General features: G+C 35.2%; 1 protein-coding gene across 1 annotated transcript in view; it reads left to right on the top strand.

Moving 5' to 3' along the window:
* Ddx1 (ATP-dependent RNA helicase Ddx1) overlaps nucleotides 1-25,657 on the top strand; it is a 336,696-nt gene that overhangs the window by 170,902 nt on the left and 140,137 nt on the right. The window contains exons 15-17 of the mRNA XM_090401751.1: nucleotides 7,961-8,013; nucleotides 17,436-17,496; nucleotides 17,574-17,645. Of these exons, the coding sequence (XP_090257877.1) occupies nucleotides 7,961-8,013; nucleotides 17,436-17,496; nucleotides 17,574-17,645 (186 nt within the window). The remainder of the gene's footprint in view (nucleotides 1-7,960; nucleotides 8,014-17,435; nucleotides 17,497-17,573; nucleotides 17,646-25,657) is intronic.

Below are 25,657 nucleotides of genomic sequence, written 5' to 3'. Positions count from 1 at the left end.
ATGAGACTTATTTGTGTCTATGGTCCCACAGAAGGTTCTACTAAGGTAGAAGTGGAGGAATTTTTTCAGGCTTTAGGAAAAGCAACTGACACAATGAAAAAGGAAAAGTTGGTGTCCTTGTTGGGGATCTAAATAGCAGAGTAGGAAATGATTGTCAGACATACAAAAATATATTGGGAAAATTTGGAGAAAAGAGCAAAGCTAATAATAATGGCAAATATCTGTTGGATTTCTACTCAGGACATGGACTGGTTATTACTAACACCATGTTCCAACATAAAAATGTGCGCAAATTCACATGGAGAGAAAAGGCAAGGAATAAGAAAAATCTCATTGACTAAGTTATTGTTGATAGTGATGTTTTCTCCCTGTTGCCGGACACCAGAGTGTACAGAGGATTTGAAATTGGAAGTGATCACTATTTAGTCTTGAGCAGGATAAAATTGAATTTTATATTGAAAAGAATAACATGTAAGAAAGTTTTAAAGTGAATAAAAGTTGAGCAGCTCTCAGATGTGATGAACTGTAGACTAAAATACACAAAGATTATTGAAGAAAAAATGAAAGAATTTGAGAACAAGAACCAAACCTTGGAGATTCAGTGGCAAACTCTGAAGAAAACATTGATTGATTCTGCTAGAGAGGCATGTGGTGAGGTTGTCTGCAAGGATAAAAAAAATCAGAACTCCCTGGTGGACACAGGAAGTTAAAGAGGCAGTGAAGGAAAAGAAGAAAGCATATCAAAAGTTCCTGGCAATTAAGTCAGCTTGTGCTCTTAGAGAATATAGCGACAAATGCAAGAATGCTAAACACTGTGTAAAACTAGCTAAACAAAAGTCATGGGAGGACTTTGGCAAGAACATAGAAAATAAATATCAAGAAGGTGGTACGATATTCTGGAGGTTGTTGAAGAAGCTTAGGAATGGAGGAAAGAGTACTGTAAAAGGAGTTAGAGATGATAAAGGTGACATGAAAACAGAAGGAAAAAGATATCCCCGAAGTATGGAGTAATTACTTTGAAAGGCTGTTAAATGAAACAAGCAGTGATGACAGCACAGTGGTAAAAAACACTGACCAGGCATGCAGTCAGGAATACATATCCATACTTGAAGTAGAAAAAGCCATCAAAGGCTTGAAATGTGGAAAGGCAGCAGGAGTAGATGATATTTGACCACAAATGCTGAAGTATGGTGCTATAGGAGTCTTACAGTGGCTGCACTGCATAGTTCAGAAAGCCTGGACAGAGGGATGAATTCCCGATGATTGGAGTAGAGCTCTCATAGTACCCATATATAAAAAGAGAAATTAAACTGAATGTGTGAGAATTACAGAGGTATTTCCCTACTCAGTGTTCCTGGCAAAATTTAGCAAGTATACTTGAGAAACGGTTGAGAAGAATTGTGGAAGAAAAGTTATGTGAAGAACAAGCTGGATTCAGGCCAAATAGAGGCTGTCAGGATCAGATCTTCACTTTACGACAAATAGTCGAGAAAGCATGGGAATATAACAAAGATCTGTATTTAAGTTTTGTCAATTTGGAAAAGGATATGACAAGGTGCCAAGAGAGAAGCTATTCATTACGCTACAGTTATATGGTGTCAATGGGGCATCATATAAAGCAATGCTTAGTTTTTAACTGAGTTGTACGTGTGCAGTTAGAATTGAAGGAAGTACAGGAAGAGGGTTTAATATTAAATCTGGTGTGAGACAAGGATGTACATTATCCCCTCTGTTATTCATTATCTATATGGATCACATTATGAAGGAAAGTGGTATTAAACATGATATCAAAATTGGAGATGTTAACGTTAGCTCTTTGCTTTATGTGGATGATGTTATACTTCTGAATAAATCCGCTTCAAGTCTGCAAGATTCTCTGACTAAATTGAATAAGTGTTGTAATAGATATGGTATGAAGGTCAGCAATAAAAAGACAAAGACAATGAAAATAAGCAGAATCATTGAAAATGTCAACTGTGTTATGAATGAAGAACCAGTGGAACAAGTAAAACATTTCAGCTACTCAGGCACGATTTTTAGTGAAGATGGTAAATTAAATATAGAAATAGACAACAGAATCAGCAAAGCTGGTATGGTGGCAAGTTAATTGAATAAATTCATATGGAATAAGAGAGAAATTAGTCGGAACACTAAATTAGCTGTATACAAGACGGTGTTCAATTCAAACCAGTTTTAACTTATGGATCTGAGAGCTGGGTCAGAAGTAAAACACTTGACCAAAGACTAGAGACTGCAGATATGAGAGTCCTGAGAAAGATTATAGGTGTGAACAGATGGCATCAATGGCCGTATCATATTAAAAACGAGGATATTAGGAAAGAACTTGACATTGTCAGCATTCAGGAATACGTTAGCAGAGCTAATCTCAGGTGGTATGGTCACTTAAACAGAATGGGCGAAGAAAGATTAGCAAAACCAGTGTTTTCTGCCACGTTGGCAGCAGAACGACCCAGAGAGAGACCAAGATATAGGTGGATTATTGCGGTACAAAGTGCCTTAGACGATAGAAATATAAGATCTGATAATGTTGGAGTCTTGACAAGTAACAGACTGATTTTGAGGAAAATTGTAGATAGGAAGTTAGTAATGATGTAATTTTTTTCATGTAATACTATCATATCCTTTGCACCCCTTGAGGTACATGGCAGGAATTTGATGATGATGATGAATAAGTCTGTCTTCCCACATATACCTATCCCCACCCTCAGAAAAGTTTTTTTGCAATACACTTACATTCTTTCCCAAAAAAATCTTGTGTATGGGATATGGGGCAAGTCATTGTGTGAGTGATACTCTATATCCAAACATGAAACCCTTTCTCCTCAAAAAAATTTACTCTAAAATGTGTGGGGGTGAGAAAAAGTGGCTCGCCTTTCTTAAACTCTTTAAATCCCATGATATTCACTAGGTTCTCATTGCTTTACTCTGTATGTTAATTCACATACAAAGAACATATGTGATTTAATCATGAATAACATATATTGTGATGTACGTTGCTTGGAAAGAAGTCAGTGGACACTTCCATGGATAAGGTGTATCGAGCCATGTAATGAGTCACATGTTTGTAGCCAGTATAAATTAGAGGAATATGATGCTCCCAAGTCAGTGTGACTGTGTCCAGGTGAAATCAATGCAAGAATGGAACTGACAAAGTTTGAAGAAGCATTGTGATAGGATGCCACATTGCAGGATTATATGTTTGTCATATTGTTGCCAAATTGGATTGTCTTTGGGCAACAGTGAGTGATACCATACTGAGATGGAAGCACAGAGAGGCAAGTGCTACCCTCGGTGGACGACCCACTACACTCACCGAACATGACAGTAGGTTATGAAAGATAATATGTAAAAACCACTGTTGACTGATACTAAATGCAAAGTTCTGGGCACCGACTGGAACATGAATGTGCACAAAACAATTCAGAAATGAGGCTTATAACCTGGGTTTCCATTTTAGGACTGCAACATGCAAGTCCCACATTACCCAAATAAACATGCAGCATCATCTTCAGTGGTGAAAATAATGTGTACACTGGGACGTTGAAGCTTGGAAAGCTGTGTTGTGGAATGATGAATCACTCCACATTCTCTACTGAGCAGATGGACAGACATAGGTGTGGCAAATGCCCGGTGTATGTCTCTTACCAAAGTGCATAACCCCAACTATGGAATTTGGAGGTGGCAGTGTGATGGTATTGGTCCTGTTTTTCTTGGTTTGGCGTCAGACATCTGTTTGTGGCACCACAAACACTGAAATCCAAGAGGTATCTGAACATTCTGGACAATGCAATGCTTTCTACTTTGTGGCATCTCTATGGAACTGACCATTGTCTATTGCAGCATTGTCTTCAGTGGTGCAAAGAGCATGTACTGTGGAACATAGAAGCTTAGAAAGCTGTGTTATGGAGTGGCAAATCACACTATTGATCTGAATCTACTATGTCATAAGGCTGCTCTAACTGTGTGGTTTGTGGACATGAACATCACCACACGTGACTCATCTCTGCAGTTCCCTGATCTCAACCCCTATTGAACATCTGTGGGATGAACTGGAGCATCAGGTGAGGTCAAGGGATGTCTGCCCACAATAGTTTAGGACCTCATTACATACATACAGGAAGAATGGTCCAATATTTCCATTAATCGCTATTGTGTACTTGTGGAAAGCATACCCTGTAGGATTGCTGTAGTCATTGCAATGAAAGGAGGTCCTACATCTTATGAAGGTGGGTACCATGGCTGTTTGTTCCTTAGACTATGGTGTCCATTGACTTCTTTCCAAGCAGTGTACATGGAATTATCAAACATTTCAAAAGAGTTAGAACTATTTGTCCAACAGAAGTCAGTCATTTTTCACACCTGAATTGAAAAAAACTGGTAGACATCTTTTTATAAACATTTTTTCAATCCACTAAGTTGATAAAAGGTTGTTGTTTATGTTGTTAATAACCTATTCTCAAACAGAGTAAATATTCCATTGCAATTTCATATTCCAAAAGGCATGAATTTAGAACAAGTGCAGCTAAAATTAAATACCAAGTATAAATTAGTCAGTAAGATAGCCTCATATTTGCTGTGTATTCCACTTCATCAGCTTGTCCTGTTTTGGTCAGAGTGAATGCATTTTGTTCACAGAAATCAGAACAATGTTAAATTTGTTCGACTTAGAAAATTCAGTGTGTCACTATTGTTATTTCCACTGACCAAAATGTGATGGAACAAAACCAAAGTGCTTCACAAATTTTAAGTTCAAATGGTTTGAGAAAATCTGTTAAAATGGGACCACAAGAAGACTAAACCATATTCAGAGACTCAGGTCAAGAACACAAGCTGATTAAGTATGAAAAACAAAGCAGAAGTTACCTCTTTTTTGATGCTTTATAACTTTGCTACTTTTTGCTAATCCCAGAGATGCTAACATCACACAAAATGTTGTATTATTATTATTTTTTTTTTTCTAAGCCATTTCATTCACATATGGTATTCTCAGCATTACAAACATAAAAAATTTATTCACTATAATTATTAAACTATCAAAAAATATCCTCACCAAATCCCCATAGGTACAGTGCTGTTCTGAATAAAATTCACTGTAAGAAACTATCCGCTATAACAGTTTCTGTAGCCCTTAAAGGTTTGCGATAGTGAGTAAACTTGGTGATTATATATACTTGACATAGAATGTGTAAGTCTTGCACAAAGAAAGTACATGGAGGTAGAAAAAATTTAATAACATGAATGAAAGCATAAGATTTTGATCCTTATTTTTAGATTCAAAATTTTTACTCCTCTGCATAATAAGAGGGACAAGGAATTGAAATTTTGCATCTGAAAATTATCATGCTATAGCAAACCTGTCGGGAGCATGGAAATAGTTTATTCTAGTAAATATTTGGAATAGCATTGTACATATGTGGAATTTGGTTGTGACTTTTGTGGTAGTTTATTATAACAAATTTACTCACTATAACAGTGTTTCCCTGTTTTGGTAATGGAAGGAGGGGGGGGGGGGGGTATGGTAGTCTGTGTTAGCTCAAATCTACAGTCAGAATTTTTCATACCTGACATGCCATCAATATGGCTTCCACTGCTCACAAACCATAGCAGATCTCTTAGTCATTCATCTCTAGTCACAAATCTTTCAATAAACTTATGGTTGATTTTGGCATTTCCAAGGTATTTCATTTGGTGTGGCATAAAGCTTATTTAGCAAAGTTACCCTCTTATGACCTATCCTTTATAACTACAAGCCCTACTTCACCTCCAGTTCACTGTCATGATAGTCTTAACTCTTTAGATTTCCCTACGAATGCCAGGCTGTTCCCCCACCCCAAGTTCCATACTTTAGTCCACCTTTTTTCTCCTCTTGCAAACCACAAATCCTATCTATAACTTTGATTATATTATGCTTCATTCCACTCTTCGTTTTATGCAAAATTTGCAGTATACTTCCAGAACAGTTATGGATGAGGCATATGTTTTTGACATGAATGACTAAAGGTGTGTGTGTCATCTGAGAAGAGAAATCTGAGAATTGTCAAAGTTTTGAGACAGTGAAGTGATGGATCTTTCTTGTGAGAAATATGATAGGACTGTTTTTGGTAACAATTTGAAATTGATAAGTGCATTCCAATTTTGCTGATCTCCTTGCTATTCTTCAGGGGAGTGGGAATACTACTGTCAATTTCATTGTCATACAAAAAACAATACTACCTTCTTTCTCATGAGAAGTTCGTTTCATCTCCTCCAATCCCTGATTTCTAGATAAGATCAGATTTCGCTTCTTGGACTGATTACTCTTCTAGCCTTTCCTACTGCAAACACATCACATTGATATTCTCAATAAATAAAATGAAATCAAGAGCATTTCAAGGCAAAGAAATTAAAAGATGCAAACTAATCATCCACAACAAAGTAATAGAACAAGTGAACAAATTTAAATATTTAGGAAATTACATAAGCCCCAATGGAGAAATCGAAATTGCATATAAAAAGCAAAAATTCCTAGCAGTCATTGGAACTTTGAACAGACACTTCAATAAACAGATGTCTAAAACAACCCAAATAAAACTATATAAAATAATAGCCAAACCAATTCAGAAATATGGCAGTGAAGGAGAATGGATCTCATTCTCCCCATAGACTCGGGGAGAATGAGATAAAAGACATGTGGAAGCTGCAGAAATGAAGTTCTTAAGACTGCTCGCAGGCTATAAAAGAATAGACAAGATAAGAAATGAAGAAATAAGAAAACAATTATCCATAATTAACATAACAGAAGACATCACAAACCGTAGAAAGAACTGGAAAAACCATGGAAAGAATGAATGAAGACAGATGGCCAAATATTGCCTTGAAATATAAACCAAAGGGACACCGATCAAGAGGAAGAACCAGGAGGAGATGGGTAGAAGACTTTGTAAACCCTTGAAAATGTTACAGGCAAACAATTGCCTAATATGCAAAGCCAAGAAGAAGAAGCCTTTCCTGCTGCAAACACATCACATTGATAATCTCATCAGTCTCCAAAAACTTGGTGCCCTTTCCTGCTCAGGAGACTGTTTTTCACTTTTACAATTGCTAATAGTTATCCATAATACAAATCTGTTTAGCTTAGAATAATGTCCTCTCATTTGGAATGATGCACAAAAACCTTCATAAAAATTCTTGATACTGTCCAGAAAGCAGGTTAATTGATGATCTCTTTGCTCACAGGTTATCCAACCACTGCTATATATTTTTCAGCTCTGTACCTTTTTTGTAGTTATTTTAATGGACTTGTTCTACTGAAATGGGTTGATATTCCTTGATACCTTTGAAAATAAGACCAGTTGCTGGGCAGTATCCATTTGCAGTGTTCGAACCTACCAAATAAACTTCTCATCAGATATTTTCTCTTCATTCCTTTTCCTCTCATTGTGAACAGCTGATCAAGAAAGCATTCCTGAATTCTTTCTTTTTTTTTTTAACCACTTACCCACATATGTCATATTATTGTATGTGAGTCCTCTTGTATGTTGGACTAATATAAAAACAAATATTCCTGTAAACAGGCAAATATTCTGCTTTAGATATATGTATATATATATATATATATATATATATATATATATATATATATATATATATATATATATATAAATCAAAGAGAAAAAAAAAGCATATGTTGAATTTCACATTGCTGTTTTTTATTATATGGATACCATATATACCATAGCTAGAGAAATCAAGTCTTAGCTTCTCTGCCATGTACTATTTTTAAATCACTAGCAATAATAAACTTATGGCAAACTTTTTTTTTTTTTTTTTACTATTTTGTCATTTGTTATAAATATTTAATTTGCATATTTTTTTCCTCTCAGTTATTAAAATTCAACTTAATTCTATGGTTGATTCATTGGTCCCATGCCTATATAATAGCTAAGATTTTTTTCTATAGACTCTGCAGTGCATTCGAAACTTTAAGAAGTACCTAACTGATCCTCATATAAGGTACGTGTGTATATATATATATATATATGTGAATGTTTTGAAGATTTTAAGATATGCATCTTGACTTCAGTCAAGAACGAAAGAATGCTTTTATTAATGTTTTGTTCATTTTTGCATTTGTTCTATTCCTACACGTCACATTTTCTTGGCATGGATAGTCTTAGCACAGTTAAAACTTTGTTACTACTTTTCTGTCATCAGTTTTCTTCCACCAATAGTCAGTTATTTACTATCTATCTAGCTTCCCTGTTGAACTGCTATGCTGCTGTACCCTCAAATGTAGGAGGCGCCTCCTCCTTTGTTAGTTTGTTAAAGAAAGGCATCGCCTGAGTTTGTCCTCTTGCCCTTCTTTACCTACATATGTGAAGGGTAGAGGACAAACCAGATATCCTAACTTGGAGATGAGACATTGCAATAGCACTTCATACCACCTGTAAACAGGATGGCAGTGAAAGTCATCTGCTACTACCTAAAGTTCAAATAGGCATTTTCTCCATCTGATGAGGATATGCTTATAAAGTGTTAATTTAGTGGAATAAATTCTACATGTGACTGGCATTTAAAAAGTTTTGTTCTCGAAGATTCTGCTGGTTTCTTATGTTGTATGTTGCTTCCTTGCATTAATTTAATACTGATACATATGACTTTATATACAACATGCAGTAGTACTTTTTGTATCAACTCTGACATTTTATTCGAGGTGCATAGGTTTTTCAGTCAAACCCCCTTTCATTTATAAAAAATCCTTTGATAATTCTTCTGCTGGGAAAGTAGCATGATCATTAATGGGAATGTTTTTTAATTGGTTATAAAATATTTCATGCTTGACAAATTATATTCTTGTTTTAATCTTTACCCAAGTGTAAGCAAACAAAGTTTGCACATGAGGTACCTTTGTGACTAGGTTACGCGTATGTAGATGCTGTTGACTTCACATCAGTCACCCTTAGTATCCCATAATGAAGAACACACTTCAGTTAAAATGTTTAGATTGCTGTACATTATGGGAAAGGTCACCACCACCCCCAGATTGGTTTAATATTTATTGTGGTCTCATCAGTGGAAGGTAGACTCAGGAAAATACTAAGCTTGAATTATTGCAAATTTTATATTTTCTATATACAAGTAATAAAAAGGTGTATCATCTTGTTAAAATACTCTGAATCAGAGAAGTTGCTGGAAGGTCTGAGTAGGGACCTTTCTCATGATACATAGCAATACACATCCAAAAGGAAGTATGCTTTGAATTATGGGATATTAAAAAATTGATGTGACATCAATAGCTTCGATATACAAGCACACTAGTTTTGAAGATACTTCACATGCAAACTTTGCATACACTTGGTTAAGGATCAAAACAAGAATATAATTTCTTGTCAAGTATGGCATGATCACTTAGTCATATTTGTGCTGATTTTTTCCCATAATTTGATATTGAAGAAGAATTTTCTCCTTTTCAGCATCATTTTCAGAAAGGAACTTAGTAACATATTGAGAGTTTATTTTTCACTTGGTTAGACTATAATAAGTTTAGTTTAATCCTTTATCCAAGTGTGAGCAGACAAAGTTTGTGCCTGAAAGTATCTTCAGGACTACCTTTCTCCAGTCCTGAAGATACTTTCAGGTGCAAACTTTGTTTGCTCACACTTGGATAAAGGATTACTTATTTTAGTAACATATTCTTTGCATCACTTAAGCTTGCTTGCAGGTTTGTAACTAGCATAGAGTTGGGACAGCTCATCATTTATTTAAAAATTTTTTTACTTGCTACATTCTTGTAAAGGTGATTGTTGTTGCTTTTACTAACAGCCACTTCTACATATTCAATGTGTTTTTATCCCCCATTTCTTTCTTTTTTGGTTTGGTTCAGTTGCTTGCTATTTTCCATCATCATCAAATTCCTGACAGTTACCCTCAAGGGTGGGCAGGATATGATAGTACTACATGAAAAATTTACATTATTACTAACTTCCTATGTACAATTTTCCTCCAAATCATTCTGTTACTTGTGAAGACTCCAACATTATCAGATCTTATATTTCTATCATCTAAGGTAGAAATATAAGATCTGATAATGTTGGAGTCTTTGTACCATATCAATCTCCCTATATCTTGGTCTTCCTATGGGTCGTTTTCCTGCCAACCTGGCAGAGAACACTTGTTTTGCTAATCTTTCCTCACCAATTCTGTTTAAGTGACCATACCACCTGAGATTAGCCCTGCCAATGCATTCCTGGATGTTGACAATGTCAAGTTCTTTCCTAATATCCTCGTTTTTAATATGATATTGCCATTGATGCCATCTGTTCACGTCTCTAATCTTTCTCAGGACTCTCATATCTGCGGTCTCTAGTCTTTGGTCAAGTGTTTTACTTCTGGCCCAGCTCTCAGATCCATAAGTTAAAACTGGTTTGAACACTGTCCTGTATACAGCTAATTTAGTGTTCCGACTAATTTCTCTCATTCCATTTAAATGTATTCAATATTTTCCCTACATCAAAAAAGTTAATTTTCTTTCCTGTTGACCAATTATATCTTGAACAGTATTTCCTTTTAGGCATAATTCCTTTTTTCTTTCCTGTATTTGTATTAATCTTGCAGAAGAGATTGATCTTTTTCTCTCTCTCTCTCTCTCTCTCTCTCTCTCTCTCTCTCTCTCTCTCTCTCTCTCTCTCAGTAAGATAACAACATTTATTAGATTACAATTTTTCAGAGATGCTTTCCCAACCACATTGGCACTCTTAGAGTATCCCAAACCCAGTTCATGATTTAGGTTTTTTTCAAACTGATTCAGTTTGTGATTGAGAGAGACTGAAAATACCTTGCTGTTTTCATAACTTTTCCCACTTGCTTTGTTAGTGCATATTCTTTTTAAACAAGTGCCACAAAACATAAGCATGTATTTGCTTTGTATGCAAGCTATCCAAGAGTATCCAAGTTATCAAAACAAAAATCTGTCAAACTTTCTTAATTTTAGTTTTACTCACACCCTTTACAAGGTCACAAAGGAGCAAAACATATCCATTATAAATTGCGGTTACGCATCATCATCATCAAATTCCTGACATGTAACCTCAAGGGGTGTACAGGATATGATAGTACTACATGAAAAATTTACATCATTACTGACTTCCTATCTACAGTTTTCCTCCAAATCAGTCTATCACTTGTCAAGACTCCAATGTTATCATTATCAGATCTTATATTTCTATCGTCTAAGGCACATTGTACTGTATCAATCCAACTATATCTTGGTCTTCCTCTGGGTCTTTCTCCTGGCAGAGAACACTTGTTTTGCTAATCTTTACTCGCCCATCCTGTTTAAGTGACCATACCACCTGAGATTAGTTCTGCTAACGCATTCCTGGATGCCAACAATGTCAAGTTCTTTCCTAATATCCTTGTTTTTAATATGATATTGCCATTGATGCCATCTGTTCATGCCTCTAATCTTTCTCAGGACTCTCATATCTGCGGTCTCCAGTCTTTGGTCAAGTGTTTTACTTCTGACCCAGCTCTCAGATCCATAAGTCAAAACTGGTTTGAACACTGTCTTCTATACAGCTAATTTAGTGTTTCGACTAATTTCTTTCTTATTCCATATGAATTTATTCATTTGACTTCCTATCATACCAGCTTTGTTGATTCTGTTGTCTATTTCCATATTTAATTTACCATCTTCAGTAAAAATCGTGCCTAAGTAGCTGAAATGTTTTACTTGTTCCACAGGTTCCCCGTTCACAACACAGTTGACATTTTCAACAATTCTACCTATTTTCATTGTCTTTGTCTTTGAGACTGCTTGCCATTCAAGAAGATTAGCCTCTTATTTTGTGTTGAATATTATGGCTACTCCTTCTTTTCCTTGATTGTCATTCCCTGAATGACAATCAAGTCACCCCTAGAAAGAAGTCACCCCTATTATGTCGATCGTTGATCGACATAATAGGGGTGACTTCTTACATTGATGTTGAGTTGGGGTTTGTTTTCAGATTTGTTCCAGTAGCTGACTTTTCGCTGTTCGCCCTGGTTCCCTGGCGAAAACAACGGGGGCCTTGTTTATCCGGGCGACGCCCCAGCCAGCATGAAATTTTGTCATGTTGTACCATCATTTTGTATTTTGGTTTAACCAATAAGAATACAATTTGGTTGGCTAAATTCCAAATTGCCAGCCATCCTCGTCCGTTCAGTATCCAGGTAGATACCCAACAGGGTGCACTACAAGAAGGTGAGGATTGGACATTTGGTCAGAAGCCTTGTTCGGTTCTCCGCATTCCTTTAAAGGCTATGTGGAGATCTCCTCTCAGTTATACAGCTTTGACCCTTAAGCACCCCCCCCCCCTTGTTATTACTCTCTCCTGGTAAATAGAGTTGAATAAAATGTAGGATTTAGAATCTACAGATGCATGATCTTATGTGGTTCAGTTTTGGTTTTACTTACTTTTATTGACAAAATGATTCAGACTAATCTTAATTCAGACACCCCAGTAGCACAGTTCCATGCTTGGGGGAAGGACGGCAGGCTTGGGGTCCCATCACTGAGGTGGTTAATTTCATGACTCGACTTAGCTAGAATAGGAAAACTTGCAGCTTCATCATCTCCTCTCTGTAGAGAGACTTTCCATAGTGTGATTATCCAAGAGGACTTTAGACACGTGAAAGGGTGGACTCAGTACCAGGGCTCCCTGATTGAGACAGCAGGAGGTGAGTATAAGAGATGGGTATCATTGCTTTACAGTACTATAGATGGCGCTTCATTAGCAGAGCCGCACTTGGTACCTCCGCAACATCACTGTGTACGTGGTGGAACCAGATTACTTCCTTGCTTTGAGTTTGTTGATTTAATAAGGACTAGAATAAACGCCCTGCCTACTAGTGCCCGAACAGCCTGATGGGGCAGTGATGACTTTAGTTGTAGGGCTGGTTGCCGCTACACCGAGACTTTGTCACATATTTCTCAATGCGTTTCCAAACACATGGTGTTCGTGTGAAGAGACATGATGATGATGATGTGGTCTCCATATTGACTAACCGTTTTAATAACAAAGGTTGGGAGACCATAGTTGTACCACACTATAGAACCACTTTTGGCATTAGAAAGCCAGATATTGTAATGAGGAAAGATGGTGGTGTCTGGGTAATTGATGCTCAGGTAGTGGGTACTGGATGCTCACTTACCTATTGTCATGAGAGAAAGGTCCAGTACCATTGATTTTGCTAGGCAAATAGAAGAGGAGTTTGGGGTGGCTCCTCATTTTACCAGTACCACCATATCTCTAAATGGTGTGTGGAGTGCAGCGAGTTATAGAGACTTGTCTCTGCTTGTTTTTTTCAAAAGTGATGTTAAATTATTTCTTTGAGGGCCCTGCAGGGTACACTGGTGGCCTGGCATTACCATTAGTGCATGACAAATAGGATACCAAGGACTGGCATCAGGTGATACCCTTGTACTTTATCACTTGTAAAAGCTTTGGCCTATTGTTATGGCTTCAGCCTTCATCAGTCCTTTTGGACGTGTTGCAAGAGTAGTACTGCTCTCTCAGTATGAAATATAATAAAATAAAATTTGTCAAATCCTTTTGAGTTTTGGGTTGTCACACTGTTTGTTCTGGCAGAATTAGTCAAAACAAAATGCCTAGGGTACATATGCCAAAAATGTGCAATAATTTTTATCACTAATCAGATTTTTACAAAAGTATCATCACAAATTTTAGTTCTTTGGAAAAGAAATTTGGCACAGACATGATTGTTCTCAAAAAAAAAAAATCAGATACAACTTTGGACATTTCAAAACTGTAATCTATTGTGTGTAATTATAAAAACTTTATACCTGATGTACATATTGGTATGCTATTGTATGATTTTTTATTTTTTATTTATTTTTTAACCCAGTACTAGGTTTATAAATGCGGGAAATTGGCTAATGTGATGGGAGAGATTGAATATTAGTATACTAGGAATAAGGGAAACTTTTTGGAAAGGATCATCAGATTTGGAGTCGAAACTTCCAAATAACAAGATATATAAAATATATACGTAGGTGGTGAAATATCAAGAAGATCTGTAGCATTTTGGTAGAGAAGAAAACTAATAAAAACATTATCCATTATTGTAGAGAAGAAAACTAATAAAAACATTATCCATATAATCAAAATATCAGTTAGAGTAATGGCAATTCTAGTGAAATTTAAACCTAGAGATATGCTGATCATTCAAATATATGCTGCTGCAGAACAGAATGAGGAAGCAGAAATAGATATCATGTATAATGAAATAGAATGGTGTATAAAAGAAGTCGGAGGCAAGAAAGATAGTTATTTGTGCTATGTGTGACTGGAACGCAAAAGTTGGATCAGAGAGAACATCTACGTGTGGGTCCATTTGGACGTGGAATTCGGAATGAGAGAGGACAAAAGCTGATTGATTTCTGTAACAAGCACAGTATCATCATAACTAACACTTATTTTGAGCAAAAACCAACAGCAATACACATGCGAAAGTCCAGATGGAAGATGCAAAAATCAATTAGACTATATTGTAGTCAATAAACGTTACTTCAGTGGAATATGGAACTCATAGGTGATTCCAAGTGTTGACTGTGGATCTGATCATAGACTGGTCTTAATGAAGATGAATATTCGCCTGAAAACAATAAAATTTAAAAGAAGTTAACCCCTAAAATGGGATCTGCAAATGGTACAAAATCTGATAATAAAATCAAAATTTAATGAAAATATTTCAGAGCTGCTGTCTGCACAGTTGCAAAACGAAAATGAACCCTCTCAGTGGAATAGACTACAAGCAGCTATCATAACATCTGCTAAAAACCACATCAATAAACAAGAAGAAAGAAAGAAAAAACCATGGATAACTCAAGAGGTAATCAACCTTATTGATGAAAGAAGAACATGGAAAGAGGAGCAAATGAAGAAGAAAGGTTAAGATATAAAACTTTGGATAAAAGAATCAAACAGTTATGTAAAAGATTGAAAGAGAACTGGATGAATAGGCAGTGCACCGAGATAGAAGAATTACAAAATAGGAAGAAAATCAGAGAAGCATTCCTGAAAGTGAAAGAACTTAATGGAAAAGCAAAACGTACACAGTCTAATAACATCAAGGACAAAGATGGAAACATACTCATTGATAAGGAAAAGATAAATGGAAGACGGGTGGAGTACTTATCAGATCTCTATGATGATGATAATGGTAACATGTTAGAATGATTCACGACACCTTAAGTTAAACGTAACAACAGATACCAGTCTACCCACAAGAAAGGAGGTAGAACACATAATTAAGAATCTTCCTAATAATAAATCCCCTGGGTGTGATAATATTCTGGGCTGAGCTGCTGAAAACTTTGACTGGCAATAATAACAACTATTTAGTGGAATCCATTCAGGACATCTATAAAACAATACAATTACCTGAAGTTTTTACAACATCTATCTGCATACCAATTCCAAAGAAACATAATGCACAAAATTGCGAGGATTACAGAACTGTGAGCCTAATATCCCATTCTAAAATTATTTTAACCATTGTTAACAAATAAATTGAAAGAGCCATAAGCAGTGAATTGAGTGAACAACAGAAAGGCTTCAGAAGAGGAATGGGAACCATTAATGCTATCCTGGAACTAAAAATACTAATAGAAAGATCACTTGAAAAAAATAAGAACATTTACATATGCTTCATAGACTTTCAGAAGGCTTTTGACCAGGTAAAACATAATAAAATGTTCAATATATTAGATAAATTAGACATAGAAGATCGTGTACTTAAGATTATAAAAATGATTTAGACCAAACAGAAAATGCAGCTGTTTAACGATGAGACTTCTGTGGTGAAAATAAAAAGAGGAGTTAGACAAGGTTGTATCTGTTCACCAAATCTATTTAATATCTATAGTGAGACAGTGATGAAAAAGATTGAAAAACACAAAATAGGAATTAGTATCAATGGTATAAAATATAACAATCTTAGATATGCTGATGATACCATTCTAATAGCAGAAAACAGAAACAAAATCAGATTATTGCAGCTACTAATTGAAGAAGGTAAAGAATTTGGATTAGATATAAATGCAAAAAAGACCAAATTTATGAAAATCTCAAAAGAAAGTAGATCCGAGCTTTCTTTTGAGAATATTCATAAACTCAACATTTCATTTTGAGTTTATGAACAATATGAAATCAAAATTTCATATTCAAATCAAATGATATGAAATCAAAATTTCATATTGTTTGTGAATATTTCATAAACAATAATTTCATATTGTTTATGAAATATTCATAAACAATATGAAAATTGAACATACAACAGAATACAAATATTTAGGCACCTGCTTCACTGTAGATGGAAAGCAAGATAAAGAAATAAAAATAAGAACAGCCATAGCTAAAGATGCATTCTGGAAAAATAAAGATCTGCTCAGAAGTTCTGTGAGTATCAAGACAAAGAAAAGAAATGATAAGAACATTAATGTGGCCAATTTTCACATATGGAAGTGAGACCTGGATATTCAAGAAGAGAGTAAGACAACAGATAATTGCCTTTGAAATGTGGTGCTATAGGAGAGCTCTGAAAATCCCATGGACAGAACATGTGACAAATACAGATGTCCTACAGAGAATGAGAACACAGAGATCTTTATTACAGGAAATGATCCAGAGAAAGATGAGATTGGCAGGACATGTACTGAGAGGTTCAGCAGGACAGAGAATACTAACAGTTTTAGAAGGAAAAATTATGGGAAAAGGATCAAGAGGCAAAAAACGAAGGACATGGCTTGAAGATATAAGATCTTGGACAGGATCACATGGCTATGCAGAAACAAAAAATGAAAACCACCAACAGAGAGAATTGGAGGGACATGGTGCTGCACCCTCTCACTGAGGAAGCTACAGGAAGAAGAGACTAGGTTTAAGAATGGCTGAAGACACTTTCTTCCCATTGTAATTCCATTTTTATTGGCATAAACAATTTGAAATTATATTTTTCTCCTTTTATTTTCACTATACTTTGGCTATTTTTATTGCTAGAACTTTTAATGGTAATTTCTCCCCAGCTTGATGAAATTTAATACTCGGAATTGGTATTAAAATTTATTTTAGTGTCAGCAGTACATGCACTAAAATGATTTTAGGTTCAGTTTGATTGGGAATGGTCATAGTACAAAACATGTCTTTCCTCTCAATGATGTAATTATATATATATTTATTTATTTATTTATTACTACTATATATATATATATATATATTTTTTTTTTTTTTATTATTTTTTTTTATTATTATTTTTTTTGTTTGTTTGTTTTTTTGTTTTACCTGCTAAACAATATCACAAATTCAAGTTCAAAAATAACTTTAAAAAAAAAGTAAATAGCTTCTCATCTCAAAGCTGTTTCATTTTCTTAATAGAGAACTTTTAGTTGTTGGTGGTGTTGCAGCTAAAGAACAAATTGCAGCTTTGCAGAATGGAGTAAGTATAATAAACAATAAATTTTATTTGTTATCATATAATTTATCTTCTGTCTGACTTAAATTTTTATTTCATAGATCGATATTGTAGTTGGTACACCTGGAAGACTTGAAGATTTGATATCTACTGGACAGATGTCTTTAACTCAGGTGAGTGTATGAAGTATTATTCTTTTAAAATAATTTTTCATAAGACCTTGGATAATTTGGGTAAAGATGGTCATGGATCTGCATAGAAAAACATTGGACCATCAGTTTTCCTGGCTGATCCATGGTTGAACAGCACATAATTAAGATGCACTTGGTTTGTTAGTTTTTTCCAGCATTTCCAATAATGCGCACAGTTCTACAAGCAGTGAATAATCATTGCTTGCAGAACTGTAAGCTTGCGTGAGACTTCAATAAGTAAGTCAGTAAGACTTTCCCTGATCTTGTATAACAGTTGGCAGGATTGTCTAGCTGGAAGAGACATCCTTAGGATATATTGAGGATTACATAATTTTACAGCGTGTTTCAGTGCAGTGTTATTTCAGCCTCCATGAAGTATAATGGCCCAGTTATGAAATTTAGGATATACTCCAGATTTAGAGTATACATATATAATATATATAATATTATATTTTATATATATAATAGTTTGGAATTGCCGTTCTCTTGTGTAATGGAACATGTAGTTTTACTTTTCTGGATTATACAGTTGTGTTGATGTAAAAATTTGCATTGGCTTATAGTTGATATTTGGCATCAGCTAGTTTTTTTATTCCAGAAACTTGGATTCTTAAGTCCACAACTCACAAAAATTGACTATAGAATTTGTGATATTCCAGATAACAATATGAGTTAGTTTAGGATTACAAAATGACAGCAGTTGTCTGCAATACTTGTGTTCTGATGCTTCTGGTAACCATGAGCAGTTATTGTTAACAACTACAAGTGGAGAATGTATATGTGAGGGCTACATTTTTCGAAAAAGATTCTTACATCACTTCAAGTTGATCTTTATTCACTACTTAATGACTTCTTCCTTTCTTTCTCAATACAGAGCCATGCCACTCTGCAAATTAGCAGGCCTAAACTATTCAACTGTGAATTATTTTTTGATGTTCAAAAAATATGCTTAATACACCAGGAAGGATCATCAGCTTCATTGACTGCTGACATTTGGTAAGTTTCTGCATCAGTGACTGAGAATGCCATGATTCTAGCAGACACTGTCAGCTATGAACTGTGAACTATGAAAAGTCCTGACTGAAATCTCATAGCACCTGTAATCTATTGTATGTTTGTATGTATCAAAGCATTCACTGTAGCAAACTGAATTTAGTAGCAGATGTTATAATGAAATTTTCTGTTGCTGAATGCAGACATCTTAATATAGTGTACCACAGTGATGGCAAACCTTTTTGGTTCAGTGTGTTAGAAATTTGGAAAATGTCTGACTTGACTCTGCTGGTGTCCCCCCCCCCCAAACAAAAGAGAAACAATTCTTTGTATTGATTTTAAAAAAATACAAAAATTGTATGTGGTATTATGATTTATATTGACATGTCAAATAATTACAAAAATGAAACAAACTCAGACATATGTAAAATAATAATAATAATAATGAAAAAACAGATTCATTATTAGAACGGTTTCATACAAAAGAAAAATCAGTGATTTACAACAGTGCCACAGTGATGGCAAACCTTTTTGGTTCAGTGTGTTAGAAATTCGGAAAATGTCTGACTTGACTCTGCTGGTGTCCCCCCCCCCAAACAAAAGATAAACAATTCTTTGTATTTATTTTAAAAAAATACAAAATTGTATGTGGTATTATGATTTATATTGACATGTCAAATAATTACAAAAATGAAACAAACTCAGACATATGTAAAATAATAATAATGAAAAAACAGATTCATTATTAGAACGGTTTGTTTCATACAAAAGAAAAATCAGTGATTTACAATAGAGAAAACAATATTCACATTGATAATTGGGCTTAAAATAGTGCACTAAAAATTACCCTAATTTTAATAGTAATTTTGAATTGAACAAAAAATGGAACACATTGCATTCGATTTGATTAACATCAATTAATGACTTATTTGTTGCTGAGTCTTAATGGATAAGTCTGAAATTGAAGGTAAGTACTTTGTGCACTTCAAGCCCAAGCAGGCAGCACTAACTTCATCTGTCAGTCAGTTTCTTTTGCCCATTTTAATGTCTTTTAATGCCGAGAATATGGTCTCGCAAGAGTATATAGAAGGGCGAATTGCAAGTAAAGCCATTGCTAGATTTTTTAAGGGTACTAAAAGTTTCCAGTATTTGGTTCCAAGCATTCAGAATTTCTTATTTGTAGTGGCGCTCTTCATTCTGCAGGTGATTTCTTTCTGGATCCTCAAGTTGAGAACTCAGATCAACAAACACTTGAGTCCAGAAGCTGTTCTGAAACTCTGCCTACTGCAGCTCTAATTCTTCAATTTGTTGCCATTGGAAATCATTTAATTCCATAGTAGTGTATACTACTACATCCAGGTACTTGTTTTAATTGTCTGTTCTAAACTTATAAATTGATTAAATCTTCTGCGAAACTAATCATTTATTGAGTTTAAAATGTGCTGTTACTTTATATGCAAGGGCTCCATTTCATTTTGCACATCCAAACTGACCTCGAAATGTTTTTTTTTTTAGTTTGAGGAAAATACTTCAGTTTTAGTCCCCACATCTTATTTGAAAATTTGAAGTTTAGTTTCAAAAGCTTTTATGTATTCAAACATAACATCAATACTTTTGCCAAAACCTTGTAATTTTAAGTTCAGTTCATTCTTATAAACCAAGAGGTCTGTAAAAAAAAACATCATTGTGCTGACCCATGTACAATTACTGAGCTGAGGAAACTGTTCCAAATTTTTATTCTCAACATATAACTTATTCTTATAGATAGGCTTATACGTTGGTAACACATGACTATTATATTATTTAAGGAATTTACAATGTATACTGGAATATTAATTAAAAGAAATTTAATAAATATTTCCTATCTTTCGGCAATATCACATCGCCATCTTCTTGGGAACATACAACTATGATTACACATGCACGCAGGCACTACAAAGAGCAAATGAGGCAGAAGAGAGAAAACTGACGTTGTTCCTAGAGTCCTAAAAGTGCCCCCTAATGGGCTGTATTGGGTTGTCTTGGCTGTTGGGCTGAAGTTCTCAAGATGCAAGCTTCCCAAATTTGAGGCATTCTCATGCACCTAAATTTGTTGAGGTTTGGAAAGTTTTTTAGAGCTGAGGCTGATTCCATGTACAATCTTAAATTTGCTGCGTTGTAATAACATGGCTTTCTTCCAGCATATTCTGTGGCGGGTATCCAGAGCATGGTCTGCAAACCCATAGTGGCTGTAATGGTGAAACCGAATATAGTCTTTGTGTTCCGATATCCTGATATTTGCTGTCCTGCCTGTTTGGCCAAAGTAGGACAGTTAACTGCTACAATGGACTGGTTTTTGTTGGAGCAGATAAGGGATGCCGATTTCTTATAAGTTTGTAACAAGAGTTTGTAACTTATCAGAGGTGCCCTGGATATAGGGAATGGTGATGGATTTAGTGTAATCTTTGTTTTGAGGGGGGGGGGGTAACTGGTTTTAATATTTTTTGGATTTTTTAGGGGTTGTAGCCATTGGCTAAGAAAGTTAAGGATGTGGTTCAGTTCAGTGGTTAGGGCATTGTCATCTGAACAGATTAATTTTTCCCTGTTATATAATGTTTTAATAACCCCATATTGTTGTGAGGGAGGGGGGATTGCTGGTGAATGTATCTGCCTATATGGGTAGGTTTTCTGTAAACAGAGAAGGCCAAGGATCTATCAGGCTGGCGAGTGATTAGAGTGTCTAGGAAAGGGCGACTATAGTTTTCTTCTTTTTCCAAGGTGAACTGGATTCTGGAGTACTGGATGTTTGTGTGTTAGGAAGGAATGGAGTGTATCTGAGCCATGTGGCCAAATAGCGAACAAATCATCAATGTAGCGTAGCCAACCAGTGGATTTTTGTGGGCTGAGTTTAAGGCTTTCTCTTCAAAAGTATCCATAAAGAAGTTAGCTAGGGATGGGGAGGGTGGTGAACCTATGACTGTCCCCTCTATCTGTTTGTAGAATTTCCCTTGCCAAATGAAATAGCCCGAGTTCATTGTGAACTGAAATAGAGCTGAGATATCGGGAGGAAATTTGGCTTGGATGAGCTCTAAAGTTTCCTTGAGTGGGACATTTGTGAATAGGGAAGAGACGTCAGAACTGACCATTACATCAGTGTGTTGGAGTGAGAGGTTTCTATACTGGCTTTGAAGTGGGCTGAGTTTTTTATGTGTGATTGGGTGTTGCCTGTATAGTGTATAAGTGCTTTGGCTAAATATTTGGCTAATTTATATGTGGGGGAATCAATGCCATCTATTATGGGATGTAATGACACATTTTGGTTATGTATGGAAGTCCATATATTTGGGGGGAGGGGTCTAGAGTTAAAATAATTTAGTTTGTTGATAACTTCCACAGGCCAAGAAGTGACCTTCTTAAGGAGCCTTTGGAGTGTTCTAATTTGGGAGCTGGTGGGATCATATTCAATAGGGAGGTAGGTAGCCCAATCTAACAATAAAGCATTAAGCTTACCTGTATAGTCGTTTTGGTTGAGAACCACAGTGGCATTTCCCTTATCCACTTTGGTGATTATTATTTCTTTGTTTTTCTTCATTTCCTGTAGAGCTTTATATTCTCCTTTGGATAGTTTTGTTTTTGGAGGTCTTGTTTTGGTGAGAACACCGGCTAGATCCAGTCTGATATGTTGGAGACATGATTTGGAAGGTTGCGGATACCATATTCTATCTGAATCATTATTTCTTTGGCTGGTATTTTCTTAGGAGTAATGGTGCAATTGTGAAATTGCCTGAGGCACTCAGTGTGTTGAGTGCCTCAGGCTTCAAGGTAACGGAAGATAGGTTGATTACAGTGTGGAGTGGCTGGGAGGTAGAGTCCTTTTTCAAGTTTTCAAATTTTTTGATGTGCCAACTTCGTATCTTTTCAAATCCCTTCTCTGCCAAAGTCCTGAGATGTCATAGAGAATCATCCAAAGGTCGTGGTTCAACGTGGTAGAAAGCTCCTCCTCTAACATCCAGATAGCTTTCTTTATGCCAGCCAGGAGAACATGCATAGTGGTAATTTGTTCTCATAGTAGAGCAAAGCTAGTGTGGTTATAAATGCGGAGAGCCTTCTGTGAAGAGAAACGGTGCTTTAATTTTACACAATTTGGGATTACCTTATTATCCTGGCAGCATTTTAAGCAGTTGTCTCGATATCTTCAGCTTTAGTTTGCCGTATTGGCGGGCCTTGCATGCGATAGAATCTCCGTGGATGATAGTAATTCTTGTAGATAGGCTTATACGTTGGTAACACAGGACTATTAAATTATTTAAGGAATTTACAATGTATACTGGAATATTAATTAAAAGAAATTTAATATTTCTTATTTCCTAAATATTTTACAATAAATATAATAAATAAATAATGGTTTCACCATTACAGTCACTATGGGCTTGCAGATCATGCTATGGATACCCGCCACAGAATATGCTGGAAGAAAGCCACATTATTACACTGCAGCAAATTTAAATACGAAAGATTGTTCATGGAATCAGCCTCAGCTCTGAAAAAACTTTCCAAACCCTCAACAAATTTGGGTGCATGAAACTGCTCCAAATTTGGGAAGCTTGCATCTTGAGAACTTCAGCTCAACAGCCAAGACAACCCAATATAGCTGTTAGGGGGCACCTTTATGACTAGGAAAAATGTCAGTTTTCTCTTATCTGCCTCATTTGCTCTTTGTAGTGCCTGCATACACGTCATAGTTGTATGTTCCCATGAAGATGGTGATGTGACATTGCCGAAATATAGGAAATATTTATTAAATTTCTTTTAATTAATATTCCAGTATACGTTGTAAATTACATATCGCTTAATTTCTTCTTAGCACTCCACAAATCTTTCGAAGACTTTTCCTCGACTCAATCACCTCACAGTTATGCATCAGCAGTCAGCTTAAGTTGATTTAACTTCCTGCAATAGTGCATAAAATTCTTGCTTGTAAAGGGGTCAAGCAGCTATTCACTAGTTTTGTTATCATTACATCATGTAGTTTCTGTGAATCATGCCTTGGCACATAAATAACAATTCCTGAAGGATAATTCAATGAAATGGCACAACTGGATGTCCTATAGTTTCCATAAACAGTTTCACAAATTCAACCTTTTTTCCCACCATATTGGATTCCCCATCTGTTGCCAAAGACACAACTTTAGACATATCAATGCTTAGGTCACACCTCATTTTTAGAACAATATTGCATATTTTGTTTCCTGATGTACTGGCACCGTTTCTAGCTTCACCAGCTCTTCTCTCATTGTCTGACATCAAAATATCTGGCAACGATGGCCAACTGAGCTGATGACATCAGCAGTTTCATCAAAATAAATTGAAAAATATTTACAATTATTTAAGTCTCCTTTTAATTGATTTTGTATGTTGAAGATCATTTTCATCATTCTGTCTTTAATAGTATTTCTGCTGACTGGTAAATCAGAAATATGCTTAATAACAGCATCTTTATTTTTCACATCTTGAAACAAAAAAGGTGCACATTTCAGAAGAATTCTTTAATAAATTCTACTTCACTGAGGGCCTTTCCATACTGAGCTATGGAGTGAGCAATGCTAAAACTTGCTGATGTTAAATTTGTAGGGCCTCTTAAGAATTTAAGGAAGTTATTTTGACACTCTTTGCAGTGAGAAATATATTCCTTCCTCACTTTTTTTTCCAAAAGCTGCTGATGATTTGTTTCAAAATGTCCTTTTCTATTCTACCTTCTGCTTACTACTGTTTCACGGCACAATCATTTGCCATTTCTGTAATAATGCCATAATTCTCAGTCCATGCATCTTGAAAACTTTGACCACTTCCTTTATCACTCAGTCAGGATTTTTTAATTTGAGGTTCCTCCATAACAGTGTTAGAATATTAAAGAAATAAAAACTTTTTATTACAAATTATGAATTTCGCAAGAAATAAGAAATTGTTGCACTAGCACAGAATAATTCAACGCAGTTCTTGTTCACACAAATGCAAAAGTTGAACTGAATTCAAACAGGAAAAATAGTTGTTGAATGCTCGTGCACGCTGGTGTGTCACCCAAAATGTCATCGTGTGTCATACGTTTGCCATCATGGTCTTACACCAGCAACATCTGTTAGATCTATTGCAATAGCAAAAAATGTGAAAGGAGATCACCATGATTTAACATGGGAGAGTAGTATTTTGTTTTTCTGCTTACATGAGAAACATAACTAAAGCATAGTGATATGTTTTCTTTACAGGTACCTGATTTTTTGCTTATAATCATATTTTATTGCTCAGTATAATAGCAAGCTTAGTTTGTTTAGGAGCACTCAGTTTGTTGGCCTTTATAGCTTAGTGATTAAAGCATAGTAATAATCAAATTTGCACTAGAGAAATTTCCAAATTAAATAGAAATTACAAAGTATAATTTAATAAAACATGCCTTGGGAATATGCTGAAGGTAAAAACTTTCTTCTGCTTGTTTTCCAAAATATTTTAATACTGACATCGAATTTAAATGTATTGAAATGGTAGGCCAATAAAGGAATAAGCATACTTTAAAATTCACTAAAGAACTTGAGCTAACATTGTAAAAAGAATACAGTGCATATGAAAAAATAGAAGAATGGTTCCAGATGTGAAAACCTGATATGAACAATAAGTTATTTTCAAACAAAACATATGAAAATTACAGGTGACCCTCATATAATGCGGATGTTTGGTTCCATAGAAATGCTGTGTTATATAAATCGCGTTATGCGAGACTCAGATCATATAGAAAAAGTAGGGTTATGTTCCAAAATCGTTTTTTTTTTTTTTATTATATAAACAACAATGACATACCAAACAAAAAAAATACTGTATTTTTATTTAATTATGTAAGTTTATGTAAGTTAAGAAAACACATAAACTGTGAAACAAAATACATAGTATAAACTTATAAAAATACAAATTGTTCATAAACTTCATTGCACATAATGCATAAATGTTTTAGGCAAAATAAAATAAAGTGCATA

Source organism: Typopeltis vanoorti, chromosome 12 (genome assembly GCF_054136105.1).
Source record: "Typopeltis vanoorti isolate ZY-2024b chromosome 12, IOZ_Tvanoo_1.0, whole genome shotgun sequence".
NCBI classification, from domain to species: Eukaryota; Metazoa; Arthropoda; class Arachnida; order Uropygi; family Thelyphonidae; genus Typopeltis; species Typopeltis vanoorti.
This window is presented reverse-complemented; position numbering and strand designations above follow the sequence as displayed.